At 42.0% G+C, this 15,140-nt stretch overlaps 1 protein-coding gene across 2 annotated transcripts; it reads left to right on the plus strand.

Annotated features, from left to right (window-relative positions):
* Positions 1 to 1,351: 1,351 nt before the first annotated feature.
* Positions 1,352 to 15,140, plus strand: LOC106604541 (SEC23-interacting protein). Of its 2 annotated transcripts, none has more exons than XM_014199282.3 (17): positions 1,352 to 1,688; positions 5,946 to 6,466; positions 6,574 to 6,784; positions 7,161 to 7,354; positions 7,664 to 7,753; positions 8,031 to 8,241; positions 8,478 to 8,619; positions 8,981 to 9,189; positions 9,680 to 9,780; positions 9,888 to 10,049; positions 10,521 to 10,616; positions 10,850 to 11,017; positions 12,982 to 13,137; positions 13,439 to 13,541; positions 13,683 to 13,868; positions 13,972 to 14,140; positions 14,530 to 15,140. In XM_014199282.3, exons 1-17 carry the CDS (start codon positions 1,556 to 1,558, stop codon positions 14,609 to 14,611), a joined length of 2,934 nt encoding a protein of 977 aa, XP_014054757.3. In that variant the 5' UTR covers positions 1,352 to 1,555; the 3' UTR covers positions 14,612 to 15,140. The 2 variants fall into 2 exon arrangements, with proteins under 2 accessions (XP_014054757.3, XP_014054768.3); XM_014199293.3 differs by having other exon boundaries at positions 9,891 to 10,049.

Raw genomic sequence — 15,140 nt, forward strand, 5'->3', positions numbered from 1 at the left:
TTCCAGGACATAGACATGTCTAATATGGGCATAAAGCTTAAGTTCTTGTTTCTCTAACTGCAGTGTCCAATTAACAGTAGCTATTACAGTGAAAAAATAGCATGCTATTGTTTGAGGAGAGTGCACAACAACAACAAAAAACTGGTTTGATGCATTTACCTCTGAAGGTAAATAATGTACTTACATTCAGTAATCTTGCTCTGATTTGTCATCCTGAGGGTCCCAGAGATAAAGATGTAGGATAATTTTGTTTGATAAAATCCATTTGCATGTTCAAATGTAGGAACTGGGTTCTACAGTTTGACCCCACTGCGGTCACCCACCCCGCCATCTAGATGTATGAAAATGAGTGTGTAAGCTAATGGTCCATCGTGCATGTCATTCCTGGGAGTGTGTCAACTTTATCACCATAGCATTTTTGTATGTTCTCTATAGTTATGTACTTGTATCAACTGACCAATTCGGCACATTTGGGCAAACTCCTGACAGACTTCATACAAAATATTGTGCAGTAATGTAATTCTAAATTACACCTAGACTCATATCTTAAAGTATGGCCTTTCTCTTGCATTTCAAAGATGGAACAACATTTTGTTATAGAAAACGCATGTTTCTTTTAGTTTGTATTATCTTTTACCAGATCTAATGTGTTATTCTCCTACATTAATTTCACTTTTCCACAAACATCCAAGTGTTTCCTTTCAAATGGTATCAAGAATATGCATATCCTTGCTTCAGGTCCAGAACTACAGGTAGTTAGATTTGGGTATGTCATTTTAGGCAAACTTTTTTTTTAAAAGGGTCCAATCCTTAAGAAGCTAGCTAGCATTAGTTAGCTATTGAGGTGGCTAACTAGCTAAATTCCCGAACCAACATATTCTTGTTAGCACCACCTCCACAGCATTTGTTTGCTTACCAAACATCCCTTTGACAACGCTCAAGGGGTTGTTTATACAATCATGGGATGAAGGCATTGTTTACCAGTAAATCCTTTAGAGGGCTGATGAAACAAAGTACAGAAAATATAAATAATTATTCCTCAATAACTTTATCACTCGACTCGCTCTCTCCTGGCCCGGGTTATACCTCACTGGTTCACAGTGGCGGGAAAACTGCGTCACGAGATATTAGACCATTTTTGGGATATTTTCGAGAATATATTTAATATTATTGCATTTTAAATAAGTATTCTGTTAATAATGTTGACTGTCGACTAGAGAGTAAAGTCAATCAGAAACATTGTGCTAACCTTTTTTTAAATAAATTACAGTATCTCAGCCACAGCAGTAGATGGCAGCACTGAATCTTACTCATATATTTATTCCCGTACCCGGTCCATCAAGACAGCAAAGAACTTGCGGAGAGTCTGCACCTACGCAACGAAGAACGCTTGACCACGTAGTTGTACTGTTTTTGGCTTGAGTTTATGACTTGTATAACAGATCAGTGAATTTGTGCAAACGCCAGCACTGAGAACTACGTCTGACATCCGGGTTGTGAAATGATGCTGCTCCGGCAGTAAAATAAGCTTTGCTACGTGTAATTTGGGGTGAAAATGGCTGATAGGAAAACCAATAATGTGCCGAATTCCAGCGCAAATTTACTGTTTTCTGCGGCACCGGAGTTCAACTTTAATTTACCTGTCATACCTGTCAGCCAGGCCAGTGGTCCAGCGGTGTTATCAGGAGGTAAGATAACGCTAAGCCAGGCACAACAGGGCCCCTAGGAATTCAATGACTAACATGACAGCTAGCTAGTCAACTAACTACTAGTTAGTTAGTTAGTTGTCAACTAGCCCTTGATCATGTGTGACTCTCAGTTACATTGCACGTAAGAGTCATTGGACAAAGGCGTCTTTTGCAGGAATGGTTTAAGGTCCCCGACGCTCAGTCTGAACATGCATGGCTGGTGGTACAGTTTTGGAACCTTATCTTTCAAATAAGCCATACATATATTTTTAAAATAAGGGTAAATTGATACACACCTTGATAGGGTTAGGGTTAGTGTTCCCACACGGCCATATCTCCATGTTACAAAGCTTGTTTACGGAAAAAGAGGAGACCACCTGTGCTAATTAGCTATCTAGCATGTTCTGAACACCTGTGTGTAACTTTAACCCTGGTGACGCGTAAGTTTCGTTGTATTGATCTGTGCAAAACTGGTACAGTAAGTGTGTATTATTTTAAGGATTCTTTCTCGCTGATTTTTGAGAGGAGTGGTGTGAGTAGTAGATATGTACCGCTACAGAGGGATAGGCCAACAAGTGATATGTTTCAGTAAGATTGGATTTTTTTTGCATTTACAGCAATGGTTATCAACTGTACTGCAGAGACCTAAGTTGTCGAAAAGTGAGGTTGTGGTGGCAGCTGCAGAGAGGTATTTGGGTGTGTGAGACTGGACATCAGAAGACTTACAGGGTGTGTTAAGTGGTGGTGTTCCAGCCTTTCAGGTTGTTGACCTGAGGTAGGACTAAATAGATGTGATAGTGGTTATTTTGTATTATTATAAAAAATAAATTAGTGTAGTAGATGGTAGGGTATTTGCTTGAAAAAATAAAAACAAAGTACAAGGGAGTTGTACTCCAGTCTAGTAGGTGGCGGTAATGCAATATTTATTGGATGCCAACTGCCGTTAAACCTCATAGAAGAAGTAGTAGTTCACATGAGGCAGTAGTCGGCTGCGAAGCTGGCTGAGAACTGTTGGTAGAATACAGAATGCTGCCTAGAGTTTGAGATCTAGCTGTCCACAAGCCCATTACACATTTTAAACTTGTGGATAAATTCTCTGCAATGTATTAGATATCAGGACATTTCTTTGGGAATTGTTTTAAAGCTTGGTAAATAAGTAGAATAACAATTGCTACAGCATAGCTGAGGAACGCTTGGCTCTCAAAGGAGAGATTGTTTTCGTCTCTACATGTATTTGTGAAACGTATTGACATGTTGAATAATAATAATTTATTACATTTCTATAGCACTCTTTTGTAGAATCTCAAAGCGCTTCAAGAGCAAAAAAAAACAAACAAGCAATATATCATGACGGGTCAACCAGTAGTGGCCAAATCTTTGAAAGCTGCATCCTCTGAAGATGGAGATGGTCTGTTCATGGCTTGAACTGAGGCATAGAGAGGCAGCCTTTAGGTACTATGCCCCCAGCATCTGGAATAGCCTACCAGGAAAACCTAAGGGGAGCTGAAACTGTGGACTTATTTAAGAGATCTTAAAACACACATTTTTAGCTTTCTTTCCTTAGGGTGCTTTTTAGTCATTTCAGTTTTAATTGTTATACTTTAGTTTTGTATCCTCTGTTTGTTGTGTAGTAAATGTTCATTGTTTTTTATTTTCCTGTGAAGCGCATTGCATTGCATTCCATGTCTGAAATGTGCTGTAGAAATAAAGCTTGTTTTGATTTGGGCGGAGAGAGCTGGACAGAGGATGGTTGATGATGATGGAGTCTGCTGATGATCTTGTAGAGGGCAAGTCTGGGAACCAGCCTAAGTCTTATAGTCACTGAACTTCTCTTCTACTCTGTGTAGCACCACTTGGGTGACGCCTCAGCAGCTCTAGGCGCCAGAAAGGTCACCACACAAAGTTCAGAATAGTAGTCAGTCGTCCTCTCTACAAGTCCTCTCACTCAGCAACGCTGTATTCCTCGATCTCCCATTCATCTCACGCTTCATGCCACTACTCAAATTATGTTCTCAAAAGATCAGGTGAAACAAAAAAAGATGGTACTGTGTCCAGATGCATTTTTCAAACAAAAGCTGGCTAGCCAAGCCAAAAGGATTAACCTGTCAGTCAATCTGCAGAGCCGTGGCTCAAAAACAGCAGATATATGCAATAAAACAAAATGTTATCAAAAACAAAAGAGCGCATGAAAAAACAACAAATAATATACACATTTACAGGAGCTCTGAGCACCGAGCTGTTTGTTTAAACTACTAGCACGCAGCTCAGACACTCATGCATACCCCACAAGACATGCAACCAGTGGTCTCTTCACAGTTCCCAAGTCCAGAAAGACAATGGGAGGCGCACAGTACTACATGAAACTCTATTCCACATCAAGTAACTCATGCAAGTCGCAGAATCAGATTTAAAAAAACATATAAAGATACACCTTATGGAACAGTGGTGACTGTGAAGACCCTTACAAAAATGTACCATGGTAGTACAAAGACTATTTTTTGGGGGTCACTACCATGGCAGGAAAATACCATGGTATTTACCTGCTAAAAAAAATCATGCCATTTTTTGTTTTGTTTTTTTTGTACTAGCTACCATGGTACACAAATTAACCATGGTAGTACAAAGAAAAAAAAATACCATGGTTTTGTATTAGCAGCATGTAGTAAAACATGTAAGCATGGTAGTTGTTTACAATGTATGATGAGGGCCTGTGTCCCACCGGTTTTCAGGTAAAGTGACCAAAAGCATAGTAATTTATGGTACTCACATAATGCAATGTTGACTACTTGCTCTGCAATGGCAAAGCATAGACCTAGTACCCTCTTAAACCCCTTTAGTTCAAAGTGAAAAACCACAACACACATGGTGTAGTGAACCCTCTTAAACCTTGGGCCCTGGATATAGGTAGGGTGAGAAGAATGGAGTCTGAAACCTTGAAGATTTAAAATGAGTTAGTAGTTTATCTGGTGCGTCTTTCTTCAGTACAGTTTTCAGTTGTCTCTCTCTCTCTCTCATTCAACTGACTTGGCTAATCTTATACAATTCTAAATAGCCAACATACAAAAAAAATAACATTTGTAAACGATCACCCACCAAATTTCACAGTGGGTGCGAGACACTGTGGCTTGTAGGCCTCTCCAGGTCTCGCACCCACTGTGAAATTTGGTAGAGGATCGGTGATGATGTGGGGGTGCTTCAGCAAGGCTGGAATCGGGCAGATTTGTCTTTGTGAAGGACGCATGAATCAACCCACGTACAAGGTTGTCCTGGAAGAAATCTTGCTTCCTTCTGCTCTGACAACGTTCCCCAACTCTGAGGATTGGTTTTTCCAGCAGGACAATGCTCCATGCTACACAGCCAGGTCAATCAAGGTGTGGATGGAGGACCACCAGATCAAGACCCTGTCATGGCCAGCCCAATCTCCAGACCTGAACCCCATTGAAAACCTCTGGAATGTGATCAAGAGGAAGATGGATGGTTACAAGCCATCAAACAAAGCCGAGCTGCTTGGATTTTTGCACCAGGAGTGGCATAAAGTCACCCAACATCAATGGAAAAGACTGGTGGAGAGCATGCCATGACGCATGAAAGCTGTGATTGAAAATCAGGGTTATTCCACCAAATATTGATTTCTGAACTCTTCCTAAGTTAAAACATCAGTATTGTGTTGTTTAAAAATGAATATGAACTTATTTTCTTTGCATTTTTCGAGGTCTGACAACACTATCTTTTTTGTTATTTTGACCAGTTGTCATCTTCTGCAAATAAATGCTCTAAATGACAATATTTTTATTTGGAATTTGGGAGAAATGTTGTCAGTAGTTTATAGAATAAAACAAAAATGTTAATTTTCCCCAAACACATACCTATAAATAGTAAAACCAGAGAAACTGATAGTTTTGCAGTGTTCTCTTAATTTTTTCCAGAGCTGTGTGTGTATATGTATATATATATATATATATTAGTATTGAGTTATGGTGACTCAATGTTGGTGCTAACAAATTGTGAGGCCAGTTATCAAAACGCCTCGATGTAAGAGAATTTAGTTCAGCGTTCCTCAGCTAGCTACAGCAGTGTCAGGTCAACAGAACTGTCGTATCAACAGAACCCTTGTTTGTCTGTAGTTAGTTAGTCAGTTGAGTTTCTCAAAGGGTGGTTTCACATTGGATTGTTGACATTGCACACATTTAGAATGAATGTACTGTCCAAATCTACTGCAGTAACTCAGTTGCTCAAATTTTCTGTTGTTTTTCCAAGATGATACTGCAGATGTCGGAGAAGAAGACAGCTTTCTTGGCCAGGCCTTTGGAAATGCCCCAGCACCATCCACGTTTAGCTACTTCTCCAGTCCCGTGAACAGTAGTGACCCATTTGCCTCCATCGGTCATCAGCCAGCATGTCCACCACCAGCGTCACTCTCAGTATCCTCCGCGACATCGGGACCAACCTCTGTTCCCAGTGTTGCCAGCATGGCCCCAACACCCCCTGTCCCACTAATCAACTCCAACCCTGCTGTGCCACAGCCATTTGTCACTGGTGTTCATCAGAACCCGGTGGGAAGCTACACTCCTCCCCCTAGCACAGTGACCCCACCCCCTCCACAAGCCCCCGATCAGAGTTATAATCCATACCGTCACACACCCCTCAGCAGCAGAGCCAAACCCTATATGCCAGCTCCAGAGGTCCAGTCACTATTCCATCCACCGCCGCAGCAAAATCCCTACACTGTGGGCTCTCCAGCTTCAACATTCCAGTCGGCACCCTCCACATTCACAAAGGTAAACAACAATTCCACTCTGATTGGGTATTAAGATTCACTGGTTTCTCTTGCTATTTATTGCCTGACAATCAGGCTAATATATATATGTCTTTACTCTCCCTTCAGCCCTCCCCCACACAGATTCAGGGGCCTCCCCCTATGGCCCAACACTCCGCCACGGCTGGAGCACTGGTCCCAGCCAATCAAATGATGCAATACAACGTGTACGAGGCTGTTCAGCCTCACTGGTTCTTCTGCAAACAAGTGGAGTCCAAGAGCGCCTGGCTTCCCTTCAGTATCCTGGACTCCATTCAGCTGGAGGAGATCTATAATTCAGGTGAGATGAAGGATGTGATTTCTACTACATTAGAGCCATTCATATTATAGTTATCCAAGTTGACTTTGCATTGCTCTCTTGTTTATTTAGGTCTAGCAATTTGTTAAAGCTGTCTGGTTAACAGTGCAGCCAACATTTCAAAATGTTTTGAAACATTATCCGTTACAGGCCCTAATAACCCTAATTTATGCACACTTACAGAGACCTGTTGTCATTTTGTTTTGTTTTTCATAAAATTGTATGTTGTCAAGCATATGCCATGTCTATCTTTTTGTCGTGAATCTTTTTCTGTCGCACTGCATTTTCTGGTACGTAAAGCAAATATCTGTGAGAAACAGACAAAGAGTAAAGACTACATTTTTTCATTCTCCTCTAGTGCAACCGGACCCTGAGAACGTGATTGTGTGCACAGACGGAGGGCGCTACGACGTGCAGCTCTATGACCGCATACGAACAGCTGTATTCTGGGAGGAGGAACCTACAGAGGTGCGGCGCTGCACCTGGTTCTACAAGGGAGACTCAGACAGCCGCTTCATCCCCTACTCAGAGGAGTTCAGCGAGAAGCTAGAGGTTTGTCGCTTCGTTAAAAAAAACCAGAACCTTGTATTGACCAGGGTCACGTTCATTAGGCCACGCAATGAAGGAAAATGGTCGTAAAAGGGGATGTACTTCTGAAAACGCCTGTTTGTTTTCCATTGCAAAAGTTTTGCTATGTTTTACTACAGTGTGCCCTAATGAACAATACCCAGGTTTTGTCTCACTGTTACCCAAATTATAATACAGCTGACCATGCGGTGTGTTGGGTTTTAGCCCTGAGAGTGGACTGATAGGTGAATGTTATGTCTGAGCTTTGTTTGATTGGCTGTCTTCTCTATGTAGGGAGAATATAAGAAAGCTGTGTCAACCAATCAATGGCACCGTCGGCTGGAGTTCCCATCAGGGGAAACCATTGTCATGCACAATCCAAAGGTATGTTGGTAGGCCTTCATTTTACGGTGTAGAATTACCAAGTGTTTTTACTAAAACATTACATGGTAATCACAAAGTAATAACTTATTCATAACTTGTTTTGTTCTTTGGAATTCATTAAAACAAGCACCATTAGGTATCAGTTAGTTACCAATTGTGAACACTGATCAAGACCGTAAGGAAAACTAACATCATGGTTTTGAGTGGACTTTGATTGCAGACCCAGTCATGACTGTATTTCTAGTTTGTGAAAAGGACTTTTTATGTCTTTCAACAGGTGATAGTACAATTCCAGCCCTCTGACATGCCAGATGAGTGGGGTACGACACAGGATGGACAGACCAGACCCAGGGTGGTCAAGAGGGGCATCGATGATGACCATGACGAAGTTCCAGATGGGGAGCTCCCTCAGGTGGATCACTTGGTGTTCATGGTGCATGGCATCGGTCCGGTCTGTGACCTGAGGTTCAGGAGCATGGTGGAGTGTGGTATGTGTGATTTCTCCATATAGCTCAAGAAGCCTCTATATTTCCCAGATCTATAATAATATTGTATTATGGATGTGCTTGTTTATGTCCTGAATGGTATATGTCATGGTATGTTCTTCCTGTTATGTTGTTGTTTACTATGCCCGTTTATTGAATGTCATTGTGTTGAATATCCATTCAGTACGCCATACTACCCCAGATAGAGTATTACAAACGTGTGTTCCTTGTGTTCACAGTGGATGACTTCCGGAGTGTGTCGCTGAAGCTGCTGCAGAGTCACTTTAAGAAGGCGCAGGAGGAGCGTGTCATCAGCCGAGTGGAGTTCCTTCCTGTTCAGTGGCACACGGCCCTGCACGGGGATGCCACAGGGGTGGACAAGTGAGGAGACACTAATGGAATTTGAGGACGTTCATACACTTGGGATTAGGGCCTGTTCTTTGTGGGATAGGGAAATGATATTGTAACACAAAACATCTGTGCTGACCTGAGTGGCAAGCTTGTACAAATGGCTGTGTCACAGAATGTTACTAGCTGTCAAAACCTTGCTAATGCTTCCTCTGTCCTCATTTCCTCAATTTCTCTGAAAGTTCATTGGAGGAAGAGGTTCAAGGGTGGACCTTAGATCCTCTCCTCCAATGTGCCTTGAGAGGAATTGAGGAAGCAAGGATTTGATGTCTAGTAAAGTTTTCAGACGCAGCTAATCTCTCTGACTCAATCAATTTCCTACTGTTGTTTTTAGGAGGATAAAGAAGATCACCCTGCCCAGCACAGGTCGTCTGCGTCACTTCACTAACGAGACCCTCCTAGATGTGCTGTTCTACAACAGCCCCACCTACTGCCAGACCATCATGGACACAGTCGCCCTGGAGATTAACAGGATCTATGCCCTGTTCTTGCAGCGGAACCCAGACTTCACAGGAGGCATTTCAGTATCCGGACATAGTTTAGGTACAAACACCAAGGGCCACTTTTCCAGACCCAGATAAAGCTTAGTCCTGGATTAAAAACCTTTGTGCTTTTTAGGCCAGGACTAGGCTTATGTTGTGTTTAGGGGGACGCAAAAACCGTCATACCGGTCGACATAGTGGGACAAGAAAGAGGGTGACGGCAAAAGCAAGCTAGCACAATGGTATGCATTGCTATGGTGATTTCAGTAAGCAATCAGTGCAAATCAACATCCGGTAGAAAACAACACTACGGCAGACGACAAAAGTTGAAAGATTTGAACTCTGGCGTCAAGTCCTATCTACCGTGGCGGCTGACGGCATTTACCATTGTGCTCTCATTGAAAACAATGACATCCGGTTTGCCGTCTGCCTCGTACCATCTAAACGCAGCATTAATTTGGGTCCGGGAAAGCATCCCCAAGTGTTCATACTTTTAGCTTAGTCATGTGAGAAAGATTTGGACAAACCTGTCTCTGCGTGTTTGTTTGCAGGTTCTCTCATACTTTTCGACTTGCTGTCAAACCAGAAGAATGGCTCACCTTTGCAAACCATGCCAACTGCTAATGGGGCCCACCCTGCAGACATCAAACAGGTAGTGGGTCCATAACTATCCAAACATCGTTTATTTCATTATTTAGGTGACACCAGAGAGTGTAACAATAGAAGTATAACCTGGAGTTTCCCACTTCTCCTTTAAAGCAGGTGGCTTCCCCCGCTGTTGCTACTCCACCAGCTGCTGTAGAGGAGGAGCCTAAAGAGGAAGGGAAGGAGTTTGTCAATCTTTGTTCTGCGTTGGAACATCTGGGCCTGTCTGAGTACCAGAGCACTTTAGAACAGGAGAAGATTGACCTTGAGTCTTTCGTAAGAACCCTCCTTGCTTGTCATGAACCCATACAGCTGTTGATGTTTACTTTAAATACTTATCACACTATTAAAGAGACATTACACTCCAAAATAAAACATTTGACAGATGTTTTCAGATCTCAAAAGTCTAGGTGAGTCACGCCATTGGTTGTGTAGATCCAGCTTTATGCCTAAATCAATCATGATTCCTACCTCAAATGAATGGAAAATATAATTTACTATGCTTATCTTTTCATTTTTGATTGTGGCTATAAGGATATAGCTATATGGATATAGCTGGATCTACAAAACAAATGGGTATGGGCTTATCTGAACAGAGCCATATTTGAGGTCTGAAAATAACTGACTTTTGAGTGAAATGTCCCAGGAACCGAAATTAAATGATTCAATTGTATTGCAATGACTCCCTAGACCATATCATAGAGTCAGTGGTTGCAATCTAATTTCCTCTCTCCTATATTCTGTTAGCTTATGTGCACAGTTGAGGACCTGAAAGAGATGAGCATTCCATTGGGGCCAAGGAAGAAAATAGCCAAGTTTGTCAAAGAAAGAGCAATTAAGCAGGTGATCATTTAGTCGTCTTTTTCGCTCAGACACCAGTGTTGTGTTCAATAGGAAGAAAATGTTTTGAAACGGGGAGATGCTACCTGAACTTAGAATACAAAGTTCTGTTTACTATTGCTAAACGTTTCGCTACAGTGTGCCCTACTGAACACGATCCAGTGATGGTTAAAACAGTGACAACTAAACATAATCGTGTGTTTATGTGCCTGCAATCTTCGGACTCCTTTTGTCAGGTCGCACAAGAGAAGAAGGCAGCAGAAGTGAAAGTGGCCAGTCAAGATGTTGTCCCCGCCCAATCAACCGAGCCCCTCCCAGGGCCAGGCACCACGAAGCTTCCTGTTGGCGGGACTTACTCCTCTGTCCATGTGGATTACAACTACTTTGATGTTGGCACTGGACAGGTAAACCTAAACCTCTGTAAGGATTCAATCAGATCAGCGGTGTCGAAGGTGTAACTGCGTTAGAGCTGTCAAATCCTCAAGTGGCTCCTGGTGTTACGTATTGCCATTGGATGCACCAAGACGCATTCGTAGAAATCCCATGCAGCCGCGTTACACGTTCAAACACTGGAATGTGTAATGTAATCTACACCTCGATTAGGCTAATATAAATCGCTTTCATTTAATTTTAATGGTCAGTGTTATTATTTCTATATAGCCTACACTTTCTCGTTCTGAACTTCTAACGCGGGTGGGATATAAGAACAGGTGTGGTTTCGTAACAGTGACCACAAGAGAAGCTGCTCACCGATTTGACAGCTCTAACGCAGTTACACCGCCTAAACAAAAGCTAATGCAGTTTACCGTTGATCAGAATCATGACCTAATGTTCATCTACAGCCTTTCTGTAATGTTATGCATAAGCATACATTTTCATTAGAACACATCTTTTTCCCTCAAAGCATTCCATTTTTTATTTAACCCTTATTTATCCAGCAAGTCCCATTGAGGTCAGAAGACCTCTTTCCCAAGGGATACCTGGCCATGAAAAAATGACGTGGTGTGTGTGGATCTAAAGTACACTGAACAAAAATATGAACGCAACATAAGTGTTTCATGAGCTAAAATAAAAGATCCCAGAAATGTTCCGTACCCACAAAAATAGAACTTTCTCAAATTTTGTGCATACATTTGTTTTACATCCCTGTTAGTGAGCGTTTTTCCTTTGCCAAGATAATCCATCCACCTGATCCATGTGTCATATCAATAAGCTGATTAAACAGCATGATAATTACATTGAGGGAGCGTGCAATTGTCATGCTAACTGCAGGAATGTCCACCAGAGCTGTTGCCAGATAATTTAATGTTCATTTCTCTACCATAAGCTGCCTCCAACGTTGTTTTAGAGGATTTGGCAGTACAGCCAATCGGCCTCACAACCGCAGACCACGTATAACCACAACAGTCCAGGACCTCCGCATCCGGCTTCTTCACCGGCAGGATTGTCTGAGACCAGCCACCCGGACTGCTGATGAAACTGAGGACGTCATGTGGACGAGCGGTTTGCTGATGTCAACATTGTGGCGGTGGGATTATGATATGGGCAGGCATAAGCTACGAACACAGTTGCATTTTGTCAATGGCAATTTAAATGCACAGCGATACCATGACGAAATCCTAAGTCCATTGTTGTGCCACTTCATGTTTCAGCATGATAATGGAAGGGGGGGTACCTAGTCAGTTGTACAACTTAATGCCTTCAACTGAAATGTCTTCCACATTTAACTCTGAATCAGAGTAGTGCAAGGGGCTGCCTTAATCGACATCCACGTCTTCGGCACCCAGGGAACAGTAGGTTAACTGCCTTGATCAGGGGCAGAACGACAGATTTTTACCTTGTCAGCTCGGGGATTCGATCCAGCAACCTGGAAGCTGAAAATGTCCCAGTTCTTCCATGGTCTGCATACTCACCAGACATGTCACCCGTTGAGCATGTTTGGGATGCTCTGGATCAACGTGTACGACGGCGTGTTCCAGTTCCCGCCAATATCCTGCAACTTCGCACAGCCATTGAAGAGGAGTGGGACAACATTGCACGGGTCACAATCAACAGCCTGATCAACTCTATGCGAAGGAGATGTTGCGCTGCATGAGGCAAATGGTGGTCACACCAGATACTGACTGGTGTTCTGATCCACGCCCCTACGTATTTTTAAGGTATCTGTGACCAGGAAATGCATATCTGTATTCCTAGTCATGTAAAATCCATAGATTAGTGCCTAACTCATTTATTTACATTTATTGATTTCCTTATATGAACTTACTCAGTAGAATCTTTGAAATTGTTGGATGTCCGTTTTATATTTTTATTCAGTGTAGTTATCTAAAAGCACTGTCTTGTCTGGTGTTGGTGTTCTGCTCCATAGGTGTCTGTTGTGTACCACACTCTGGACTTTGAACCGGTGAATTTCTTTGCCCTGGGATCTCCCATAGGGATGTTCCTCACAGTGCGAGGGCTGAAGAAGATCGAGGAAAACTACCAGCTACCCACCTGCAAGGGATTCTTCAACATTTACCATCCGGTTAGCCAATCTTTCTCAGACATATCTTTCCTGGAGTATGGGTGTGCATGCAGATGACATACTGTATGTGATAGGATTGTCACTGTCGGCTATAAAGCACTTTGACAACTGTTTACATAAAAATGACTTCATAAATACATTTGATTGAGCTGTGACATGGTTAATGCCAATGTGTTTCATTAAAGTAGATCAGGGTAGCAAATATTGTACATTCATTCATTCATATGCAAGGGTGTAATCAAATAGTTTTTTTTTTGTTCTAAATATTAAAATATCTGATTGCTCTTTCTGTTTGTTTTAGCTGGACCCAGTTGCTTACAGGATAGAGCCCATGATCTTGCCAGACTTGGACTTGAAACCTGTTCTGATTCCACATCACAAAGGGAGGAAGAGGCTGCATCTTGGTATGGAACTACTGGCTATTTTATCCTCAGATTTTTTTATATTTCTTACCCTACCATTGTCAACCATTGGTTCCCAAGTGTAATTTGTTTTAGGATAATGACTGTGAGGGGTTTACATGATGGATTGTTTGTGTGTGGCAGAGCTGAAGGAGAGTCTGTCCCGCATGGGTTCGGACCTGAAGCACGGCTTCATCAGCTCCCTGAGGAGTGCCTGGCAGACCCTCAACGACTTTGCCCGAGCTCACACCTCCAACGCCCAGCTGGCGGCCGAGCTCGCCATGGTGGCCAATCAGATCGAGGAGGAGGAGAAGCATGCACACAGCGATGGTGAGCATAAGGGCACAGTGATTTAAATAAGTAACGGAATATTGGTATTTTGGTTTATTTGTATGGGGGTGGAAAAATATTAACTTGTAAAAACTTTGGTTAGTCGCAGAACACAGGATAGTGGAGAGTCCTGAGCTGCTGAGAGAAGAGGAGGCCCAGATGAAAATAGGAATGCTGAACGGGGGGAGCCGCATCGACTATGTCCTACAGGAGAAGCCCATCGAGAGCTTCAACGAGTACCTTTTCGCCCTGCAGAGTCACCTGTGCTACTGGTATGAAAATTGGTTCTGGCACTTTTACATTAAGGTGGAAATGGTGAATAATGTGCACTGTTGAATACTTTTAATGTGGGTCTTGGCTGGATCAGCTACTCATATCATTCTGCCTCTTGGGCACTCCACACGAGGTTATACTTGTATGTGGTTGTTTGTAGCTTCAGTATGATAAAAATTTAGCCATATAATGTTTTATTCTCAATAGCCACTAATGCCGATTTTGAGTCTACTGCTTAAGAGTTTTGAATCTGAGGCTGAAACCCACTCTGCGGCTTGGATTGTTTGTCTTCTCTACACAGCTGATCTATTTTAAGTTGATGTATTCTGTTTGACAAATAATTCCGTCTGTAGTCATTCATATTTATTTGTGCCTTTTCTTTTTGCAGGGAGTCTGAAGACACAGCCCTACTACTCCTAAAAGAGATTTACATGACCATGGAGATATACCCAGAACAGATTCTACACTGATGCAATAGATTGGTAGCCTGGTGGAACCAGCCTGGTTGCTATGTTTAGCATTCTCTTTCGCTGCACGTAAGTTAAATGGAATGGTGAACGCAGCTATCAGGCTGGTTCCACCAGGATGATTAGAGTGAATAATAAACCTTTCTAAAACCCTCATACTGTTTATCTCCCCATCAGGTTTGTCCATATAAATGCTTTTTAATTTTATATATGCTTCTTTGTTAATATTCATTTTCCTTTATTTTATATTCTCGTAGTCTATTGTATGAAGATGAATACACTTGTAATATACCACTTGTCTTAAATTAACTGGATCAAATTAGTGGATTCCAAAACCACTTGTTTGAAATTAAATTTTTATAGCCTAAATTCTAGAACTGGTGAGGTTTGCTTGCTGAACAATATGGAATCACCAAATGGAACATTTACAAGAGAAATCACATAAATGGCAAATTAAATATTTACCTCAGTTTTATTTTGTTTTAAAAATAGTTGTAAAATAAACCATTTTACATTCACATTACTTAACTTA

The sequence above is a fragment of the Salmo salar genome, chromosome 01 (assembly GCF_965601325.2).
Source record: "Salmo salar chromosome 01, fSalSal1, whole genome shotgun sequence".
Lineage (NCBI taxonomy): Eukaryota > Metazoa > Chordata > Actinopteri > Salmoniformes > Salmonidae > Salmo > Salmo salar.

Coding starts and splice junctions, on each gene's coding strand:
- LOC106604541 (XM_014199282.3), top strand. CDS start 1,556: ATGGCTGATAGGAAAACCAATAATGTGCCGAATTCCAGCGCAAATTTA. Junction 1,689..5,945: donor TCCAGCGGTGTTATCAGGAG/GTAAGATAACGC, acceptor TGTTTTTCCAAG/ATGATACTGCAGATGTCGGA. Junction 13,138..13,438: donor TCTTCAACATTTACCATCCG/GTTAGCCAATCT, acceptor TGTTTGTTTTAG/CTGGACCCAGTTGCTTACAG.